General features: G+C 40.0%; 1 protein-coding gene across 1 annotated transcript in view; it reads right to left on the reverse strand.

Annotated features, from left to right (window-relative positions):
- Window positions 1-20,056, reverse strand: part of LOC116507906 (dystonin-like) — a 183,460-nt gene that overhangs the window by 79,894 nt on the left and 83,510 nt on the right. Inside the window, 3 exon segments of the mRNA XM_032216303.1 lie at window positions 3,429-3,521; window positions 7,646-7,723; window positions 11,101-11,190. Of these exon segments, the coding sequence (XP_032072194.1) occupies window positions 3,429-3,521; window positions 7,646-7,723; window positions 11,101-11,190 (261 nt within the window).

Raw genomic sequence — 20,056 nt, forward strand, 5'->3', positions numbered from 1 at the left:
AAAAATCCGAAAAGCTCTGTCTTTAAAAATGTGGGACAAAAAATAAGGAAACAGAACAATCTGGTCCAAGGCCTAGCTATTATACCAAACTCTAGTGGGGACAATATATAATTAAAGGAGCAGGGGGAGAGATACAGATACAAATGGACATAAGTCAACTCAAAGTTTCCTTCAGATATGTCTTTCCTTAATTGAAATCAAACTACAGCTGGATTTTATACAGCCTGAGCTTCTCTTGAGAGACCGCCTGCTGCCAATTACCTCCCAAAGACCCGTTAGATCGCACAGGGTCGGCCTCCTCCGGGTTCCGTCCACCAGCCAATGCCACCTGGCTACTACCCGGGGGAGGGCCTTCTCTGTAGCAGCTCCGGCCCTTTGGAACGAACTCCCCGCGGAGATTCGGACGCTCACCTCTCTCCAGGCCTTCCAGAAAGCTGTCAAAACCTGGCTGCGCCGGCAGGCCTGGGGTTGATGAGTTCCCCTCCCCTCTTGACCTGTGTGGCTGTATGATTCTTGTTTATTTTAATCACGTGTATTGTGTTTTATTTTCCCCTTTCTCCCTCCCGGAGAAGGGCGGCATACAAATAAACTAAATCTGAATCTGAATCTGAATCTTTTGCCTTTTTGCAATCCCTAAGACTAGTACTCCTAAATTATTAAATTTAAGTTGCCTTGAATTTTATCTGGAAAAATTTTTTTAAATAATATATAGGTATCCAGGAGGTATAGCAGACCAATGTAAAAGGAGATGGGAGAGGGAGAAAATATAAAATCCCTTTTAAAGGCTTTTTAAAATGACAGTTCAGTATAATATGACATCTTCCAGGAAGAATAGCAGCTTTTCACATCCTAGAGCTAAGGATTGAATTGCAGGAGTTAAATAAGTCCATCTCAAGAACTCTTAAGATCAGTAACTGACCTTTCCTCTGGCACTTTAAATCAGGAGCAGATTAAAAATGAATTCCTGAGTGGACTTCAGAAGATGCTACTTGATCCACAAAAAGCTGCTACAAGATAGAAGCAAGACCCAACACAGAAATTAGCACATATCTGCAAGACTGATTGGCAGCCCGGATACTGTTCCTCTTCTCAATCTGAACCAATTCTAGAAGCTGCAAGGCCAGACTTCCCTTCTTTAAACATTATTTTTTCAGATCCAGATAACTGCAGACAAAATGGACTCTCTACTGAATCTACTGACTTCTACACATGGTGATATGGGGAAAAAATATTAAGTTTCATTTGTGCAATCAAGTTTTTAAAAGACATCTTGCTTTTCAGTTTTTTGTTTTAAACATGGCAGTTGCACAAAAGAAAATCCTGAAATTGTCAATGAGAAAGATGATACACAATTTAAAGATGCTGAAATTTGTAGAATATGCTAGAATGGCTAGGATACAACAAGGCACGGAAGCAGGAAAAAAATGGAGAACGTAATAATGAAGTGGGAATATAAGATCTTTCAAGACATGAGATGTGCCCATTTAAAAAGAAGCAAAGCAAAAATATTCATTTAATTACAACTTCAGAAAAAAGACTCATAAAAACATTGCTCTGCAAAAAATTGGAACCCACCAAAGTATCATGCTTATCAAGCAACACTCAACACTATATGCTTTGGTACTAAAATATGTGATCATATGTTTGACAAAAAAATTGACAGGATTGAAAGGCACATTTCAAAACTCAAACGGTGTTCAGATTCTACACCAATAATGTGTTCTACATTTATCACTTTTTTAAAAAGCTAGCAATTCCTCTTTGTTCTAATGGGTTCACCAACAAAAGGGCGACTGACAAAAGTGCGCCCGACTAAACCGCAGTGACAAAACCGCGAGTTCTAAAGCGCTCCAACGAATGAGCACTGAATCGCGGCAACAACAGCGCGGCGACAGAAGCGCACTGTAAACCTAACCCTAAATGTAACGCTAACCCTAACCCTAAACGTAACGCTAACCCTAAACCTAACCCTAACCCTAACCCTAACCCTAAACCTAACCCTAAACCTAACCCTTACCTTAACTTAAATCACCCTTGTCACCGCGCTGTTGTCGGCGCGTTGATGACGTCGCGGTTTTAGCAACATGCTTTTGTCGGCACGCTTTTATCGGGTCACGGTTCTAATGAGTAATGCAAGTTCAAAGTATGCATTTAGCTACGCTGTACATATGCATGACTCAAAAAATGTAGAGCATGATCTAAATGTTTGGCATATTTTTAAATGGCTGACAAAAAGTTAAAGTGCTACACCATGGTTTCTAATAAATTACTCTTGTTCTGGCAAATGAGATCTAAAATTTCACACTGCAGCTTTCAGACACTGAAGCTGAGAAATATATATATATCTCTCTCAGATCAGAGAAATGTATTACCTACTTCTGTAAATTCATTTGGTACAGCAATTCTACTGCCACCTAGTGCAATCTAGACACAATCAACATTTATCAAAAGGAAATGATGGGTATGTCTCTTCTAACAAAGTGAAGGACTAATGATGACATGGTATCAGTCTTTCAATTTTTGAGGGGCTGTTACAGAGAAGAGGGGGTCAACCTAGGGGTGAAGTGCTACCAGTTTGGACTACCGGTGCTACCACTTTACCCCAAACCGGTAGTAAAAAATGCTACCGTTCGCCTGAACAGATAGTAAAAAAATGTTTAACAAAGTAAAAAAAATGGTCTGACAATCAGCTGTGCTGCGCAATAGTAGGAACTTTTTTTTTACTTTTTTTTTTTAGCATTTGGGGTCCATTTTTGTTCCCTGGAGGCTTCCCTGAGGCCTGCTAGACCAAAAATGGGGGGGTCTGTTTTTGCTCCCATGAGGCTTCCCTAAAGTTTTTGCACTCTGCAAACCTCCCCAAAACGGCCCGTTTTCCGCGGAAACTGGGCCGTGGTTTTTTTTTTCAAAAAAAGGGCATTCATAGCCTTTAGGAGGCTTATAGAGAGCTCCTGGGGCTGGGGGCAAAACTGAGCAAAAAACGACCCGTTTTTCACTCATTTCTGCCCTCCCCAGCCCCCAGGAGCACTCTGGAAGCCTCCTAAAGGCTATGCATGGCCATTTTGGTGAAGGGGGCGGGGCTTCGGGAGGCAATAAATGCTGTGTTCAGTGTATAAGATGCACCCAGATTTTTAGCCTCTTTTTTGAGGGGGAAAAGTTGCGGCATACTCTGAAAAATACGGTATATTATAGTTAATGAATTACTGATTATATACTGTCGCGTGCCTATCTGCTTCCTTTCCAAGCTTCAAAATAAATTATCAGAACCATCTTGCAAAGGAAAAGCACAAAAAGCAATATTAGCTTTCAAAACAGGCAACCATTTCTATTTGAATTCCTGTGAGAATTCCAATGTATTCACATTTGAAAAACAAAGCCATGGTTCATCAGAGTTATAAATTGAAGGTTGCAGCAATGAGAGGGCACCTTACCTGAAAGTGCAAAATTATGGTCCATATTAATCCCAATGTCAATTTAGGATTCCCATCTGTTATGTCATCATTTCGAATGTTCACCAGTTTCACCTGTCGTGGGTGGAGGGCGAGAAACGGGCAAAGGAATTAAAACAAATGGAGTTGACAATGTGCATTCTTTCTCTTTTATTTGATTGGAGTGAAGGAAAGATCACCTTGACTGCTGACGCACTATAATTCTAGATTATCCTGTTCCTCTTTCTCTATGAAGCAGAATATGCCTCTAGAAAAAACAGAATTCTTCTAACAGGATAGATGATGTTTCTGATTTTCCAATGGATCGTAGCCTGTCACTAACAGTTCTTCATCTATTCAAGATAATCCACTCCGGCTAATGAATAACATTATATGTAGTACTCATTACGTTTTAGCAGTATTCAACAAACCCTATTTTATCTATCCTAATTTATAAGGTTTTCAAAATACTTTGAATTTGCTGGTCTAAGGATGTGATACAGATTAATTGGTTGATTTGATTAGAAAGTCTTTGAGAGTCTTATTATTATACCATGCTTATCTCCGTTATTATTTGCTTTTAAATTAGGATGGAAATTATGTGTCTGAACTTAATCACATGATGTTCATTACAGTTGTGCAAACCATTTGAAAAAAAAAGTCCAAAAATAAGCGTGTGTATCAGGGGTGGGTTTCAACCGGTTCGCGGCGGTCCCCGCGAACCGGTTTGTCGGCGAACCTGGAAGTAAGTAACTTCCGGGAACGGCGAAGGGCCCACCCGCCCGCCCGCGCTCCTTACCCGGTTTTGATGAGTTCTGCGCTTCCACGCATGCGCAGGATGCATACAACGCCTGCGTGATCCTCCAGGAGCAGCTGGAGCATCGCACAGACGCTAGTACGCATGCGTGCACTGAGCGCGTGCACGAGGACGCCGCCAGCCCCGTTCCAACCGAACCGGTTGGAACGGGGCGAGAAACCCACCCCTGGTGTGTATGCACATTCCGAAGCAGCTATCATGGTCTTAAAGGACGTGGCTGCTTTGAAGATTCAAAAGAAGATGCATCATTCATTCTCTCTTTCCAAAGGATTTTTGAAAATGCTTCACACTCTTCTTATGCTGGTAAGATATATTTGAAATTTGAAATTTAATAAATTTGTATGCCGCCCAATCTCGTAGGACTCTGGGCGGCTTACAGAGACAAGATAAAAAGTTAAAAATTAAGAATAAAAAATACAGTTTTTAAAATAACACACCATCCATTCTGTCTAGATGGGGCTGGAGATTGTTCAGCAGCCCCAGGCCTGCCGGAAAAGCCAGGTTTGGGTGGCTTTTCAGAAGGCCGAGAGAGTGGAAAGGGTCCGGATCTCTACGGGTAGATCGTTCCACAGGGCCGGAGCAGCTACAGAGAAGGCCCTCCCCCAAGGGGCCGCCAGCCGGCATTGTCCGGCCGACGGCACCCGGAGGAGGCCCAACCTGTGAGATCTTATTGGTCGTTGGGAGGTATGTGGCATATAACTCAGCACAGCTCCCTGCTTGTGGGCAGGCTTCCCCCAAAATTCCAAATGTATCTTTATGGTTTTTGAATTATATGTTGATTTGGTTTTTTACTACTTCATTTCTTCCACTTCAATTCGTTTTTGCTACGAATATAACCTTCACCCCCAAATATTTCTTGGAATCCAGAATCCTTGCTAAACATAGAATCTAAATCTTAACAAGGGAAAGCAGAGCAATATTAACTTTTCTCCTGCTTGGAGCTTTTTTTCTTTTCATTTTCATAAGGATTGCCTATTTAATTCAACGTTCCTCAAACTTTCAGCTCATAGACCTCTTCATGAAGCTTCAGATTGTTCACTGACCCTCAAACATTATCTGAAAATAATTTAAGAAATGCTACTTTTAATCAATAGTACTGCAAATCATCATCATCATCACTTGAACACCACCAGCACTGACAAAATCACCATCAATTAATTGCAAAAGGCAATTTTGCTCGGAACAGCTTACATCCTGAGACAATACATTATCAAACAACATCAGCCTATCCCAGATCCTGGAGATACAAGTAGTCCTCAACTTACAAGTACAATTGAGCTCCAAATTTCTGTTGCTAAGTGAGACATTAACAGTTTTGCAGCAATTGATGACCTTTCTTGCCAAAGTTGTTAAGTGACTCACTGAAGTTGTTAAGTTAGAAACATAGTTATAAAGTGAATCTGGCTTCCCCATTGACTTTGCTTGTCATCACGTGACCATAAATATGAGAAATGATCATTTCACCTTTTTCAGTGCCACTGTAACTTTGAAGAGATCACTAAACTGTTTTAAGTCAAGGACTACCTGTATTTCCATCAACCTTGGGACTTGATGTTGGGGAACCCTGATTTAGTTGCTGGTGTGCTGTTCAAGGTAACTTTGTAACCCTGAGGTGGGAGGCAGGGCTGCTCCAGATCGCCGTCGTTATCTCTGCCGCTGGATGGTCCTTCGGGACCTAAACCGTCCCGTAGAGACGGTGATAGAGAAGGGCACATCCTGCTGATCCCAGGGACATCGCAAAGTCCCTGGTAGATCCAGGAGAAGCCCTTTTTTCCAGCAACAGAGAAGCAGCTTAAAACTGCTGAAAATTGGGACAACTCCTGAATGGAAGAAAGGCTGGAGAGAAAGCATGTCGGTTTGATGAGATGTTTATTTATTATTAGTTGCGAAAACACCCTAAAAGACTGAAAGTAAAGTTAAAATCGAAGAGGTCAAGCGGCGAGATTAAGCCTGAGTCTAACTTAGTGTGGGTTTTTTTTTTTATTCTTTTATTGCTGGAATTTTTACAAACACTTTTTATTTCCTAAACCGGACTGGTTTTTTTTTCTCTTCTACTTCTCTTTTTCAAATACCTACAGAATAATTTTCATTGTTTAAGACTTTCTTTCTATTTCCTTTTTCAACACCCTATTGTTTTGTTTTTTTTATCAATTCTCTTTTCATTTTGTTTTGAATATAAGGAGGGAAGTGAAAGTAGAGGAAAATAAGTAACACTGCCACCCAGAGGCCTGGAAACGTTGTTTTTCTGTGTTTGAGTGTTTGATAATTTTGAGCAAAGTAAGAGCTGGTGTTACATTTCAAGGACTCTGAGCCTGTTTATTGATGATAGTGGGATGAGCATGGACGATTGCTTACACATGTGCTCTTCTGGGATACGATCAGTGATTGGAATCTGGAGTTAAAAGAAAGCATGGAGTTGAAAGAAAGAAGATTGCAGTGACCATGGAAAGAGAATTGTTAACTTTGCCTGGAACTTAACAAAGAACCTTGGACTCTATATAGTGGCAGTGTTTTTCTTTTTTCTTCTTCTGATAGCCCGTTCTATTTGTTTATTTTCTCTTTTTTTAATGTTATTTCTCTACTTTCCCCCTCACATTGGATTGAGGCCTCTTGGAGAAGAAGCCTGTTTTTTTTTTTTTTCTTTTAAAGGTGTATTTCGTTCCTGCTTTCTTCTGGACACATAAACAGATATACTTTTTCCTCCCTTTTTTCTTTGTTGGAGGATGTCATTCCATTCCAGTTAATTGGATTAAGGTAAAGAAGAACCTGAAGACTTATTTTCATTCATTGTTAATTTTTTCCCCTTTTTTTCTCTCCCCTTTTAAAATAACTGGAATTAATTGGATTAAGGCATACAAGAACCTGAAGGTCTTTCTTTCTTTTTCCTCTTTTCTTTTTTTTTTTTCTGGTGTATGTTCATTGAATATAACCTATTAACAAAGCAATCCTATTCACAAATTCTCAGCAATTGCGCTGAGTTTGCCAACATTTATTTATTTATTTATTTATTTATTTATTTATTTATTTATTTATTTATTTATTTATTTATTTATTTATTTATTTCTGTAGATGAGATTTAAATCTAAAGCAGAATTCCCATACTCTGATGTGCAGTCCTTTGTTTCCTTTTTCTTCTGAGCTACAGAATCAGAAACATTAGTAATACTGATTTTTCCTATTCTGAAAGGAGAAAAAACAAAACCAGATCAAGATGATCTATGATTCAGTACTTTGCTAAAGAAAAAAGCTTGATGAAGAACATTAGAATCCCTAAGGACAGCCAATCAGATTAACATTGCCAATATGATAGGTCATAAATACTGTAACACAAAGAGAAAAAATGGAGAAAATGTTATTTCAAAAATTAATGTCTCGATTTTGTTTCTTAAATGTGATATCTTACCTGTCGCCTTTTCAAATAATCAAGTGCAATTTGGACATTCTGTAGTCTATGAAATCTCATCCGTCCTTTCTCTCTGGGCTAAAATCATAAAACGGAAAATGTAAGTATTTCTACGAAGTTCCACAAATATTTTCAGACGTTATACTTCTGCAATATTTCATACATTCCACGGATATCGCAGGAAAGGAAACCAACAACCAAATAAAGAGATTTGCATGAAATGTAATGGCTGTGGAGAAAAGCAACTCAATTTTAAACTTTACATATGTCCTTTCCCCTCCTGTGACCTCTTTCTTTCCATGTGATTCATTAGTGGATAAAATAAATATAACTAAGGCAGTAACACTGCAAGTGCGCCAGTATAATCTAACCTGATACAGGTTTCAGTTTCATTAATTTCAATGACATATTAAAAGTGTTTGAATTCTTGCCAACTGAAATTAATGGGACTTAAAAGTATTTCATCGTTACTGTTTCTATAAGCAGTTTAAGCAGAAATTATGGTCCAACTTACCTCACCAAGCCCATACATTTATTTTAAGGTTCATTTAAGCTTAATCAGCATTTTGGGGAATCTGATGTGAGACATGTTGAAAGCCTAGGTAGTCACTGACTTATAATAATTTGTTTAGTGACCGTTTAAAGTTACAACATCACTGAAAAACTGAAAAACAGTTGAGGATTACTTGTACTTTGTTTCTGAAGTGAAAGTGCTTCTGGAGAGCATTTTTTTTTCCTTTAAAAAAGCTGTTCTTATGATAACTTGAATATTCAAGTTTTTAAAACTGTTTATAGAAGGGCAGGCAGGTAAGCTATCAAGAGAAACTGTCAACTAGTTTCAATCAATAACTATATTAACTTCCTGTGTAATTCTAGTTAAGTAAATACAAACTAAATAAAAATAGTTTTTGCTAAGACACATTCAAAAATATATCAAAGGCATGAATCTGTATTCAGGGAACAGTCTATCAGCACCAGTATAGCATAAAATAATGCTATTAGCATAATATAGCTAATGTTCAGTCCATCAAACCCCAGTAGATTATAGAACAGAAATGCATTTTGTCCTGACTTAAGAAATCATGTGACGTGTATCAGGGGTAGGTTGCTGCCAGTTTTATTACCGGTTCACAACCCACACATGCACCAGATGCGCGCACTGTGTGCGCGTGCACTGTTCAATGTAAATTGTTCTTTGTGCATGCACAGAACAATTTACAGTGAACTGCGCACACGCAGTAACTAAAAAACCACATGGCGGCGACATCAGCGGTGGCGAGTGAACCGATTAGGGGGTGTGGCAGTCCGGGGTTGCTGACGGTTCTGCGATCCAGGCCTGAATTCCACTACCGGTTGGGCCGAAACAAGCCGAACCAGGATCAACCCACCTCTGAAGTATATATTTTCCATATAGTGCAGATTTTTTAAAAAGAAATTGAACTATAAGACTGCATTTTGTCATCCTATTAATTTCTTAGGGTGGGGCACTGTTTCGTGATTTTTTTTTGTTTGCATTTTGGGATGTATGCTAAGACCTTATATAGAATAAGCCAGAAAGTTGGTTCTCAAGAAAGATACACATTGGGAAATATTCACGAGAATTTGGAAAGACACACAGATTATGAAAAGTTTTTGAATCAGGTTAATATATCTCCATCAATTTTTGCTCAAGGAGAAGTTGCATTTACATAATCAAATATCAACGCCTTTTAGGAAAACATAATCTTATGGATGACCAATTCTGAAGGATGTAACATTGCTTATGTTTAGCCACCAAATTACATATTTTTTCTATCTCAGAACCTTAAGCACCATCATAAAAATGTGCAATCTTTTTCTTAAAAATACTTACACAACATGCACGAAGAAAGCATGTTATTATAGAAAACCAAAAATATTCAGCAGATTAATGATAAACGTGGCAAAATGCATGCAGTTAGTATAAAAATCACAAAGAGGAAAACTCGACAGAGAAAAAGTTCACTTAACTACCCAAGAATAAAGGGGGAAAAGTTGCATTCACATGACCAAATCGATACCTTTCTTCCCTTCAGATTTTTCATAAACCTTTGCCATAATGGACAGAGCTCTCTACTGTCCTAGTTCAAATCCCTAGTGAATTTTGTAAAGCAAGTATATTGTCATATTAAAACCAAAATCACAAATAAGAGATGTTTCACTAAATTTGTAGCAACATCTATCCATCCTTATTATTTGTACAGCTGGTGCATCTTTGAAAAATAAATATATGTCCTCTAAATGTTGGCCATTTCATAAGAGACATATAGTACAATAAACAGGTAGCTATTCTGGCAATTATATTTATCGTGATCCGACAAAAGCACGAACGTCAAAAGCGCGCCGAGAAAACCGCGATGCTAAAACCGCGATGTCAAAAGCGCGCCGACAGCAGCGCGCCGACAGAAGCGCGATTTAAGTTAAGGTAAGGTTTAGGGTTAGGTTTAGGGTTAGGTTTAGGGTTAGGTTTAGGGTTAGGTTTAGGGTTAGGTTTAGGGTTATTTTTAGGGTTAGGTTACAGTGCGCTTCTGTCGGCGCGCTGTTGTCGGTGCGCTTCAGTGCTCATTCGTCAGCGCGGTTTTGTCGGCACGGTTTTGTCGGCGCGGTTTAGTCAGGCGCGCTTTTGTCGTTCGCGCATTTGTGGTGGAACCATATTTATAACCTTCCCAATGCAGCACATGGGATGTATCCAAGCCATTGGCACCACTCACATTATTCTAGATTAGAAGCATTCCCCATAACACCAACCCCCATCGCCCAATTCTTTCTAATGAAAATGCTCCACACCATCACGCTTGAAGATTACGTTTACATAAGCAGTCGGCACTCTTCACAAACTGTATTAGTAGAGTTATGGGGGTCGGCACCTACCCCCTTATCCTCATCCTCCTCATCCTCATGCTGTTCAAGCGGGCATGCTTCTGTTGAACTCACCAACCGTAAGGTCTTCAAAAAATCTCGCTCCCTTGGCTAATAAACACAGACAGGAGAGAGGAGAGCAAAGACACAAGACAGACCACAAATGAAGAGAAGAATATGAACGGAAGAACATAATGAAGGGAGTAAGTGCCAAGCAGAGGAGACAAGAATGTTCACAATGAAAGGAAAGGACATGATATCAAAGGGGAATGTTAGACAATTATAGTGGGAGCCATACTGTAACATAATTATTTTTAATTGGAAAAAAAGAATATTTAGCATCCCACACGTGGGTGATTTTTAAAGAAAAGAAAACCAGAAAATGAAAAGACAACTGCTTTAGAAAAGATTTTTTTTTTCTAAAGGAACAACAAAAAAAAAAAATTAGATTACTAATTATAAGACGTTCTAATCCCTGCGCCCCCCTCCCAGTTATGCATCGAAGAAATGCTGACTTAAGATAACAACTAATATCAATTAAATCTGTAAGACAGTTGCATTAAAATTAAGAAACTTACTAAAATATCTCCTGAAAGAACTTCCAAAAGAGAAATCAAGTTATGTCCATCTCTCAGATCTTCGTACAGGTCATTGACATGTTTTCGAACCTATAAAGAAAATCAGATTAAAAGTCAATGTGTGGTCTTTTTCCAGGAGAAATATTTATATACACTCCCGCTGAATGCAATAACATTTATACCAAGGCAAGTATAGAAAAGACTACAGTCTTACTGTAATAAATTGTGTTGCAACGCCCAGGGAACACATACATACTAAGGACCATCTTAGTGTATTGAAAAATATAGAATATACTTTCCATATGATCTTCACTTGAAATTCTCATCACACACACACCACCCCAACAAAGACTTCAAAGTGAAAAATAGAGACTCTAGGATGCAATAATGCATAAATATCATTTCAGCATTATTGCAATTAGCATAAAGAGTCCTTGAAATTGAGAAGAGCCATGCCTATTGTTTATCCGATTAGCAGGTAATGAGGTAAATTATTTTTCTATCAATTATTAAAGAATACTTTACAGCTCTCTTTTATAAGAAATCCATTCCTTAGAATATATGGTTTTACTGTGCTTACCAAAAGGGAAGAAAATGATTGTAAAACTAAAGGTGAAAATTATTGGGTTATGATTTACAATACAGTTAATTTACTTGGACCCTGAACTACAATACTCCTTCCATTAACAGTTACCGATAGTTACTTACAAACAGTGCTATTTCGAACCCCCACCCTCCACCCCACTATTAGGGAGAATACAGCAGATATCAAAATCAGATTCTTGGGAGGTCTAGAGGATTTAAAGGACATGGGAATGGAGATAAGTCACAAACATATAGATTTCTCTTAGTAAGGAGTGCCTATGAACAAGTCTTCTAGCCACATTATGTTTCAGCCACTGGAGAAATTCAGAAACCCACCTAATTTATGCGCTCTACATGGGGCTGCCCCTGAAGAGTGTTCGAAGACTACAGTTGGTCCAGAATGCAGAATGCGATATTGGGTGTACCTAGATACACCCATGTTACACCTATCCTCCGCGAGCTGCACTGGCTCCCCATTGGTCTCCGGACGCGCTTCAAGGTGCTAGTGGTTACTTTTAAAGCCCTACATGGTACTGGACCTGGCTACCTGAGAGACCGCCTCCTGCCATTTACCTCCCAACGACCAACAAGATCACACAGGTTGGGCCTCCTTCGGGTACCGTCGACCGGACAATGCTGGCTGGCAGCCCCTCAGTGGAGGGCCTTCTCTGTAGCTGCGCCGGCCCTATGGAACGAACTACCCGTAGCGATCCGGATCCTCACCACTCTCCCGGCCTTCCGTAAAGCCACCAAGACCTGGCTGTTCCGGCAGGCCTGGGGCTGTTGATTAATATCCAGCCCCTCTTGGACAGAATGGATGTTGTGTTAATTTTAATATTGTATTTCTTATTTTAAATTTTTTAAAAATGCTTTTATCTTGCCTGTGAGCTGCCCAGAGTTCCAATGGGAGTGGGCGGCATACAAATTTCATTAAACTAAACTAAACTAAACTTAATTCTGCAGAGGGGTGTGTATGTGTGTGTGTGTTTGTGTGTGTGTAAAATATTCCAAATTATATTTACTTACTAGCTGGATACCCGTGCTCCGTTACAAAACTATGTGATTGGCTTCTCCTCTCCCCTTCTCTCCCTCAGGCTTGCCCCACAGAAACCTCTCCTATCCCCCTTCTCTCCCTTAGGCGATATGGCCATATATTACATTCGTAATATATGGTGGAATGGGTGGTACTAATTAACTTTAGCACAGTTTGGTCAACATGACACAAGCATAACCAAATCTCAGTTTTACTCCAAGTGTTTTGTTTTTATTGTATTCAAGTTAGGATCTTTGTTCTAAGGAACTATCTTGCAAATTAGCTTACTATTTCTTATATCCTACAAAATAAGAAATAAACACAGTGTGCCAATACACTTAGGATACACAGATACAGCTAAATTATTATAGACCAGCAAAGTGAAATTGGTTTTCTATTTGCATTTAAAACAGAATCTGAGGAGTGGATTTTAAAAAAAAATTTAACTGTGACAACCCCTCGGCAATTTGAATTTATTGAATAATTATTCTTTCTGATAACAGCCTAATGAATATTCAAGTACTACCATCCAAATGAATATCTTCCTACAACAATTATTTGAAGAAAGCAAATACATACACTTATGCGTGTGTGGTGTGTTTGTGTGTACATGCGTCCGTGTGTGTGTATAATGTATATTTTCAAGGAATATCAAGCATAATTTGGAAATATCCATTTCATATCCCCAATACTTTATAATATTTAGAGCCAGATTTGTTTCTGCATTCAAAGTATTTAAAGGCTTTAAAATATACATATAACAAAGGCCCAGCATCATTTTAAATCCTTTTTCATGGCTTACAGTACTTCCCTCTGAATATGTATGCATGTATATATGAATGCATGTATGTTTATAAATTATCACCCTCAAAAAAACTTGCCAAAAAAAACCGTATCAGATAAAGAGCTTGCTAGCTGACTGTTGATAAAGTATTCAAGGACGAAATGCTTGTAGGCAGTGGTGGTTGATATAATCCTGTAAGCAAAAGAAAATGTAGAAGAGGCTTCTGGTTTTATGCTAACTCTTCTAGCAATGACACTAAGAACTTGATTGCCACAATATAAACCTAATGCTTTCACTGTTTTTCACCCTAATCTCCAAGCAGAATAAACTATCTATTTATCCATACGGTAGAATAAAAATCCATCTCCCCAGAATACAGGGCAAATCTCTAGTTATCGAAAAATACAGATTCTCCTACAAGAACCAATATCAAAAATTACAATAGCGGTATCAGTCTACGCTGAATACCCATCCATCAAGACAGAACAAGGATGAAAGCTCCTTGACTTATTACCTTGTATTCTGAGTACCTGATTGAGGAAGATCTTTAATAAGAACATAATGGCCAGTCCTTCCTTCCCTTTCCATCCCTTATTACTCCTGTTTCTACATTGCTTTTTCATAGGCAGAGGTGAGTTCTGTCTCTCATCTTTATCTTGAAGAATTTAAAAAAATCCTTGGAGATTTTGAAAGGAGGAACATACTTGTTAAATCCCATAAAGAGAATAACAAGACACTCACTAAGGAAAATGTGACAGCCAGTAGCATTCACAGATTGGTTTTAAGTTAAGGCAAAGATCAAATAGGGCTGATCCTTTTGACGGAGCAATGTCTCCCACACCCCACGGGACCAGCCACTGCTCTGTAAAAATGCTTGCTCCACCTACTTCAAAAACCTTTCTCGAGTAAGCAGTTCATACCCTGTTTCCCCGAAAATAAGATCTCCCCAGATAATAAACCCAACCGGGCTTTTGGGTGCCTACCAGGGGTGGATTTCAACCGGTCCACGACGGTCCGCGCGGACCAGTTGGTCAGTGAACCCGGAAGTAAGTAACTTCCTGGAACGCTGAAGGGCCCACCCGCCCGCCTGCACCCCTTACCAGTCTTTGAAGGTTTCTGCGCTTCCACGCAGGGGCATGGCACATACAGCACCTGCGCAATTCTCCGTGACCATCTGGAGCATCGCGCAGGCGCTAAGACGCATGCGTGAACTGCACGCGTGCACGAGGATGCCGCCGGCCCCGTTCCAACCGTACCGGATTAGCAACCCACCACTGGTGCCTACCCTGAAATAAGCCATACCCGAAAATAAACCCTTCCCAAAAATATTGCAACGCAGCAACAGCCATGAGGGGACCACGCTCGCCGCCTCCTGCACTTCAAAAATAATAAATGAGAGATATAAACGAGACTGGAAAAAATGGATTGACTATATACAAAATAAATACGGGACCAAGAAATTCCAGTTAGCCTATGCTTAAGATCAGAAATGATTTAAATTGTTTAAAGTTAGCTCAGCAAGAAGAAGCTAAGATCAATGTAGAGATGTCATTAATTTCTTTATTTCTTTTTTCTCAATAGATTTTAGACTGTGTTTGTTAAAAATCCATACCGTGTACGGGTTCCGGGAAGTCGGGGGGGAAGGAGGAGGGGGGTTGGGGGGAGGGGGGAGGGAGGGAGGGGTATATATTAGGCTAGACAAGAATTTGGTGGTAAACTAGAACTATTTTGACACACAAAAAAATTGTACTCCGATGTCTTACTGATTGAGGAATGATGAAATGTTTGTTTTAAAAGAAAATAAAACTTTTGAACCAAAAAATAATAATAAGATCTCCCCAAAAATAAGGTCAAATGCTTATTTGGGGGGAGGAGTCAAAAGAAAATAAGACTCTGTCTTATTTTCGGGGAAACACAGTACTTGAAAAAAGTTTGTTTGCTCTTCTGCTCATTGGGAAACTAATGGAAGACATGAAGCAAAAGGGAAAGATCCAAAATCTGATAGATTAAATAAAACAAAGAAAATTGTTTTGGGGCGGGTTTTTTTTTCTTTTTCTTTCTATACCTACCTCATGAGTAATGATTTGAACTGGTAAACAAGGCAAGAATTGCCAACAAAACCACTAATGAAATCCATGGGAAATATAAAGCAGGCTGAAGGAATCTGTTCAACCCCTCAAGGTTTATTGTGAGAATCTGACAATGAAACTATTTGTTGCCTGGGGCAAGCAGGCTTGTGCAACAATGATAGCACAGCTGGGTTTGGGAGGCTTGGCATTTTGGCTGAAACAAGAATCCCAGCCTTTAGGGAGAAGAGAGTAACTTATATTGAAGCTGAAGGAGGAGGAGAGGATATACATCAATAATAAAGAAAAATAGTTAACCTATGGGGGGGAAAAAACCTTGTAGCAATAGCAACAGCAGTTAGACTTATATACCGCTTCATAGGGCTTTCAGCCCTCTCTAAGCGGTTTACAGAGTCAGCATATTGCCCCCAACAACAATCCGGGTCCTCATTTCACCCACCTCGGAAGGATGGAAGGCTGAGTCAACCTTGAGCCGGTGAGATTAGAACCGCAGAACTGCAGATAGCAGTCAGCTGAAGTGGCCTGCAGTGCTGCATTTAACCACTGCGCCACCTCGGCTCTCATTGTAGAAAACAATGATGGCAATTCACAAATGTGGAAAAGATTAAAAAGCAGGGAGTTTGGCCGCACATAAAGAAGTTAACACTTAGTTTACCCTGAACAAATTTAATGGCCAGGGAATAAATATGTACATGTATTATATTTATTAAAATAAAACACAATAATATAAAAGTACATCTCTTCTCTCCTAAAAACCAATAAAAGATCCCTCTCATTCAACTCATAAATAAGGGTTAGTTTTAGGGTTAGGTTTAGGTTTAGAGCGCGCTTCTACGCTCATTTGTCAGCGCGATTTAGAACTCGCGGTTTTGTCACCGCGGTTTTGTCAGGTGTACTTTTGTCGAGCGCGCAATTGTCGGGGAACCCAAACCCCGTATTGAGTGAGATTTGAAAAAGAAACTCGTGCACAGATGCCCTGCATTCAGAGGCTTATGTAGCTGGTGCTGGGGGGGGGGGGGGAAGCCTCATCTCCAGACTATGAAATGCATTTCCTCAGGAGTTTTACAAAATCTGCAAAGATGCAGATTTCATCTTTCATCAGGCTTCATCAATTTTAACATTTTTTTTTAATACTAAATCTCCATCCCCAAAGAGGTTTGAGAAGGTGGCATTCTATTGGTTATCAAAAGCAACTGAAGATCATCATAGGAGAGACTGCTTCAAAGAGAAACTAAATCTAAATAACAATAAGCGTTTATCAGCAATATTCTGAGGCTGATAACTGCAGGCTCTTATTACTGTCAAAGAGGATTCTTGAGTTAGAACAGCCCCTTTCATCTGGCAAACCAATTTAGCCGAGAGAGAGAGAGAGAGAGAGAGAGAGGGGGGGGGGAGAGGGAGGGGGAGAGGGAGGGAGGGATGGAGGGAGGGAGAGAGAGAGAGAGAGAGAGGGAGAGAAACCATTCCAAATGTTACATTCACGTACTCTCAATTCTCAGGATTGCAGAGCAAACAATACCAAACAACAAATATCAGAACTAAAGGCAAGCAGAGTGAGGCTAATTTGATTCTAGACTTCTGTCATCCAAAGAATATTTGCTCCCCTTTGATAAAAGAGTATTTTTTGAAAAACCCTACATTAAAAAAAAGAGTAAAGGACTTCCTTGATTCAATTTTGATTGCATGGATTCCCTACTTTCATTCTCAGCATCAGTCAAAATTGGCTAGGTGCTGCCACCTGCTGGATCATCGATACATGCTGGATACATGAATACCTCGCCTTGCCTAACGTTAAGGTTATCTCTAGGTATAATAATGCTTTATTCTATCATTGCCATGTCACTTAACTCCACTGAACAAAAGAAAAATGCTGCAACTAGAGATACATTCCCCAGTTCATTATGTGGATTAGCCCTAATTGGAATCTTTAAGATACAATCATGTGTAAATATTCAGAGTTTATTGTGTAATACGCACTCACACATACTCACCACTCATGTTATTATTATGGACTTTTCCCACCCTGCCCAAATATTAATTCCAGCCTTGCTTCGTTCAGCCTTGCCTCTCTTCTCATCAAATCCTGTCACTTTCACTTCATTGGGCATAGTAATTTTGATCAAAATACTAACAGAGCAAATGCAATTCAATGTGCTCTTCTCATCCTACCCTATCATTCCTCGTGGCACGACAAAACCGCGGTCCACTAAAGCGCGCCCGGTTAAAGCGCGTACGTGACGTCATCAGCAGCGCGACAAATAAAATTAAAAATAAATTAAATTAAAATTAAATTAAAGCAAGCCGATTCACATAAAGGTAAGGGTTAGGTTTAGGGTTAGGGTTAGGTTAAGGGTTAGGGTTAGGGTTACGTTAAGCGTTAGGGTTAGGTTTAGGGTTAGGTTAAGGGTTAGCGTTAGGTTTAGCGTTAGGTTAAGGGTTAGGTTTAGGGTTAGGTTAAGGGTTAGGCTTAGGGTTAGGTTTAGGTTTGGGGGGGTTAGGTTTAGATTTACGCATTAATTTTAAGTTTACCGCTCACAGCGTGCTGTTTTCGTCGTGCTGTGATGACGTCACGTACGCACTTTCGTCGAGCGCGCTTTAGTCTACCGTGGTTTTGTGGTGGAACCATCATTCCTACCCTATCATTGAATTCATGTTTTTGGTCAATCTGGAAATCAGTATTTCTAACTATTCTGATACATATAACTGGCATTTAAGTAGAAATAAAGAGCAAATTAGCCCTTCCAGAAAATTATAATAAAAAAAAAACAATACAGATTATCCTCAACTTGTAATCATTAATTTAGTGATCTGCTGTGGCCCGGCAGGAACCGTTGGAGCTGCCACCAGACTCCGACAGCTAGGGGCCCTATGAGTCGGCCCTGGAGGATGTAGAGGACCCTGGACAGGGTTCCGACTCCGAGCAGGGCGCAGAGAGACTGGTTGGCCACCAGGTGGCGCCTGAGCCTTGGACCAGTGGGGAGGAGACAAGAGTGAGTGATCCAGAAACCACCTGTGAGTTGTTCCGGGATGCACGCCGTCGAAGGGCTATTCAGTGTCAAGAACAACTACGTAATTACAGGAGGTAATTACACTCAGCTGATGCTCATTAAGCTCCTCTCCCGATTATAAAAGAGACTGCTTGTGCCACGCCCTTCTTGAAGAAGTCGACGTTAGGGACTAACAAGAAACAAACTTGGCAGGCTGGATTGCTACCAGAGTTCGTTTGCATTGCTGCCAAGGTTTGTAGGACTTGCTGCCAAAGTGCTTATCTCTTTGTTGATTTGGCTTTCAGCCACCGAGAGTCTGGACTTATTAAAAACATTCTCATTTACATTTATCTTGGCTTTCGTTCCTGGACGGAGAAGGGGGAGTCAGAACAGTGACCATTCGAAGTTGCAACGTGACTGGTGGGGAAATTGACCATTCAAATTTATGACTGTTGAAGCATCCCCATGATCAAAATTTTGGCACTTGGCAACTGACATGTATTTATGATAGTTGAATCATAGGAGTCGTGGTGGTGCAATGGTTAGAATGCACTATTGCAGGCTAACTCTGCTGACTTCCAGTAGTTCAATCCTGACTTGGCTCAAGGTTAGAGCCGAGGTGGCGCAGTGGTTAGAGTGCTGTACTGCAGCCACTTCAGCTGACTGTTATCTGCAGTTTGGCGGTTCAAACCTCACCGGCTCAGGGTTGACTCAGCCTTCCATCCTTCCGAGGTGGGTAAAATGAGGACCCGGATTGTTGTTGGGGGCAATATGCGGACTCTGTAAACCGCTTAGAGAGAGCTGAAAGCCCTATGAAGCGGTATATAAGTCTAACTGCTATTGCTATTGCTAAGGTTGACTCAGCCTTTCATCCTTATGAGGTAAATACAACAAGGACCCAGATTATTGGGGGCAATATGCTGACTCTGTAAACCACTTAGAGAGGACTGTAAAGCACTGTGAAGCGGTATATAAATCTAAGTGCTATTGTATTATATACAGGTCATGTGATCACTATTTGTAATCTTCCCGGCTTCCAACAAGGAAAGTCAATTAATGACTCGGACTCAGTTAATGACTGCATGAGTTATTCATCAATTGCAGTGATTCCAGAAATTATTCTGTTAAGTGACTCATATTCACAAAGGAAGAAGGGGAAAAAAACAGGGTGGATGGAGGTAAGTGGAAAGAATAGCTGCTTCTCTAACAGCTGGAAGGTTAGAGAAAGGGGAGGAGAAAATTGGATGAAAAAAAGAAAAGAAGAAACTAGGCAAAGAAGAAAAATTAATGCCCTCTTTAAGCACTGGAGAAAGGGTTAATGTAGAGCAGATAAAGCAGGTATCTTCAAAAACACCTATACCTTTTCAGCAGTAACGTCTGCAGTCACCTACTATTCCTTTGTTTCTAATATCTCCAAAGTCAGGGTACGACAAAAAAAGAACATTTCTTTCTCATTGGTACATGTTCTGACCCCCCTTCT

The sequence above is a fragment of the Thamnophis elegans genome, chromosome 4 (genome assembly GCF_009769535.1).
Source record: "Thamnophis elegans isolate rThaEle1 chromosome 4, rThaEle1.pri, whole genome shotgun sequence".
Classification (NCBI taxonomy): Eukaryota; Metazoa; Chordata; class Lepidosauria; order Squamata; family Colubridae; genus Thamnophis; species Thamnophis elegans.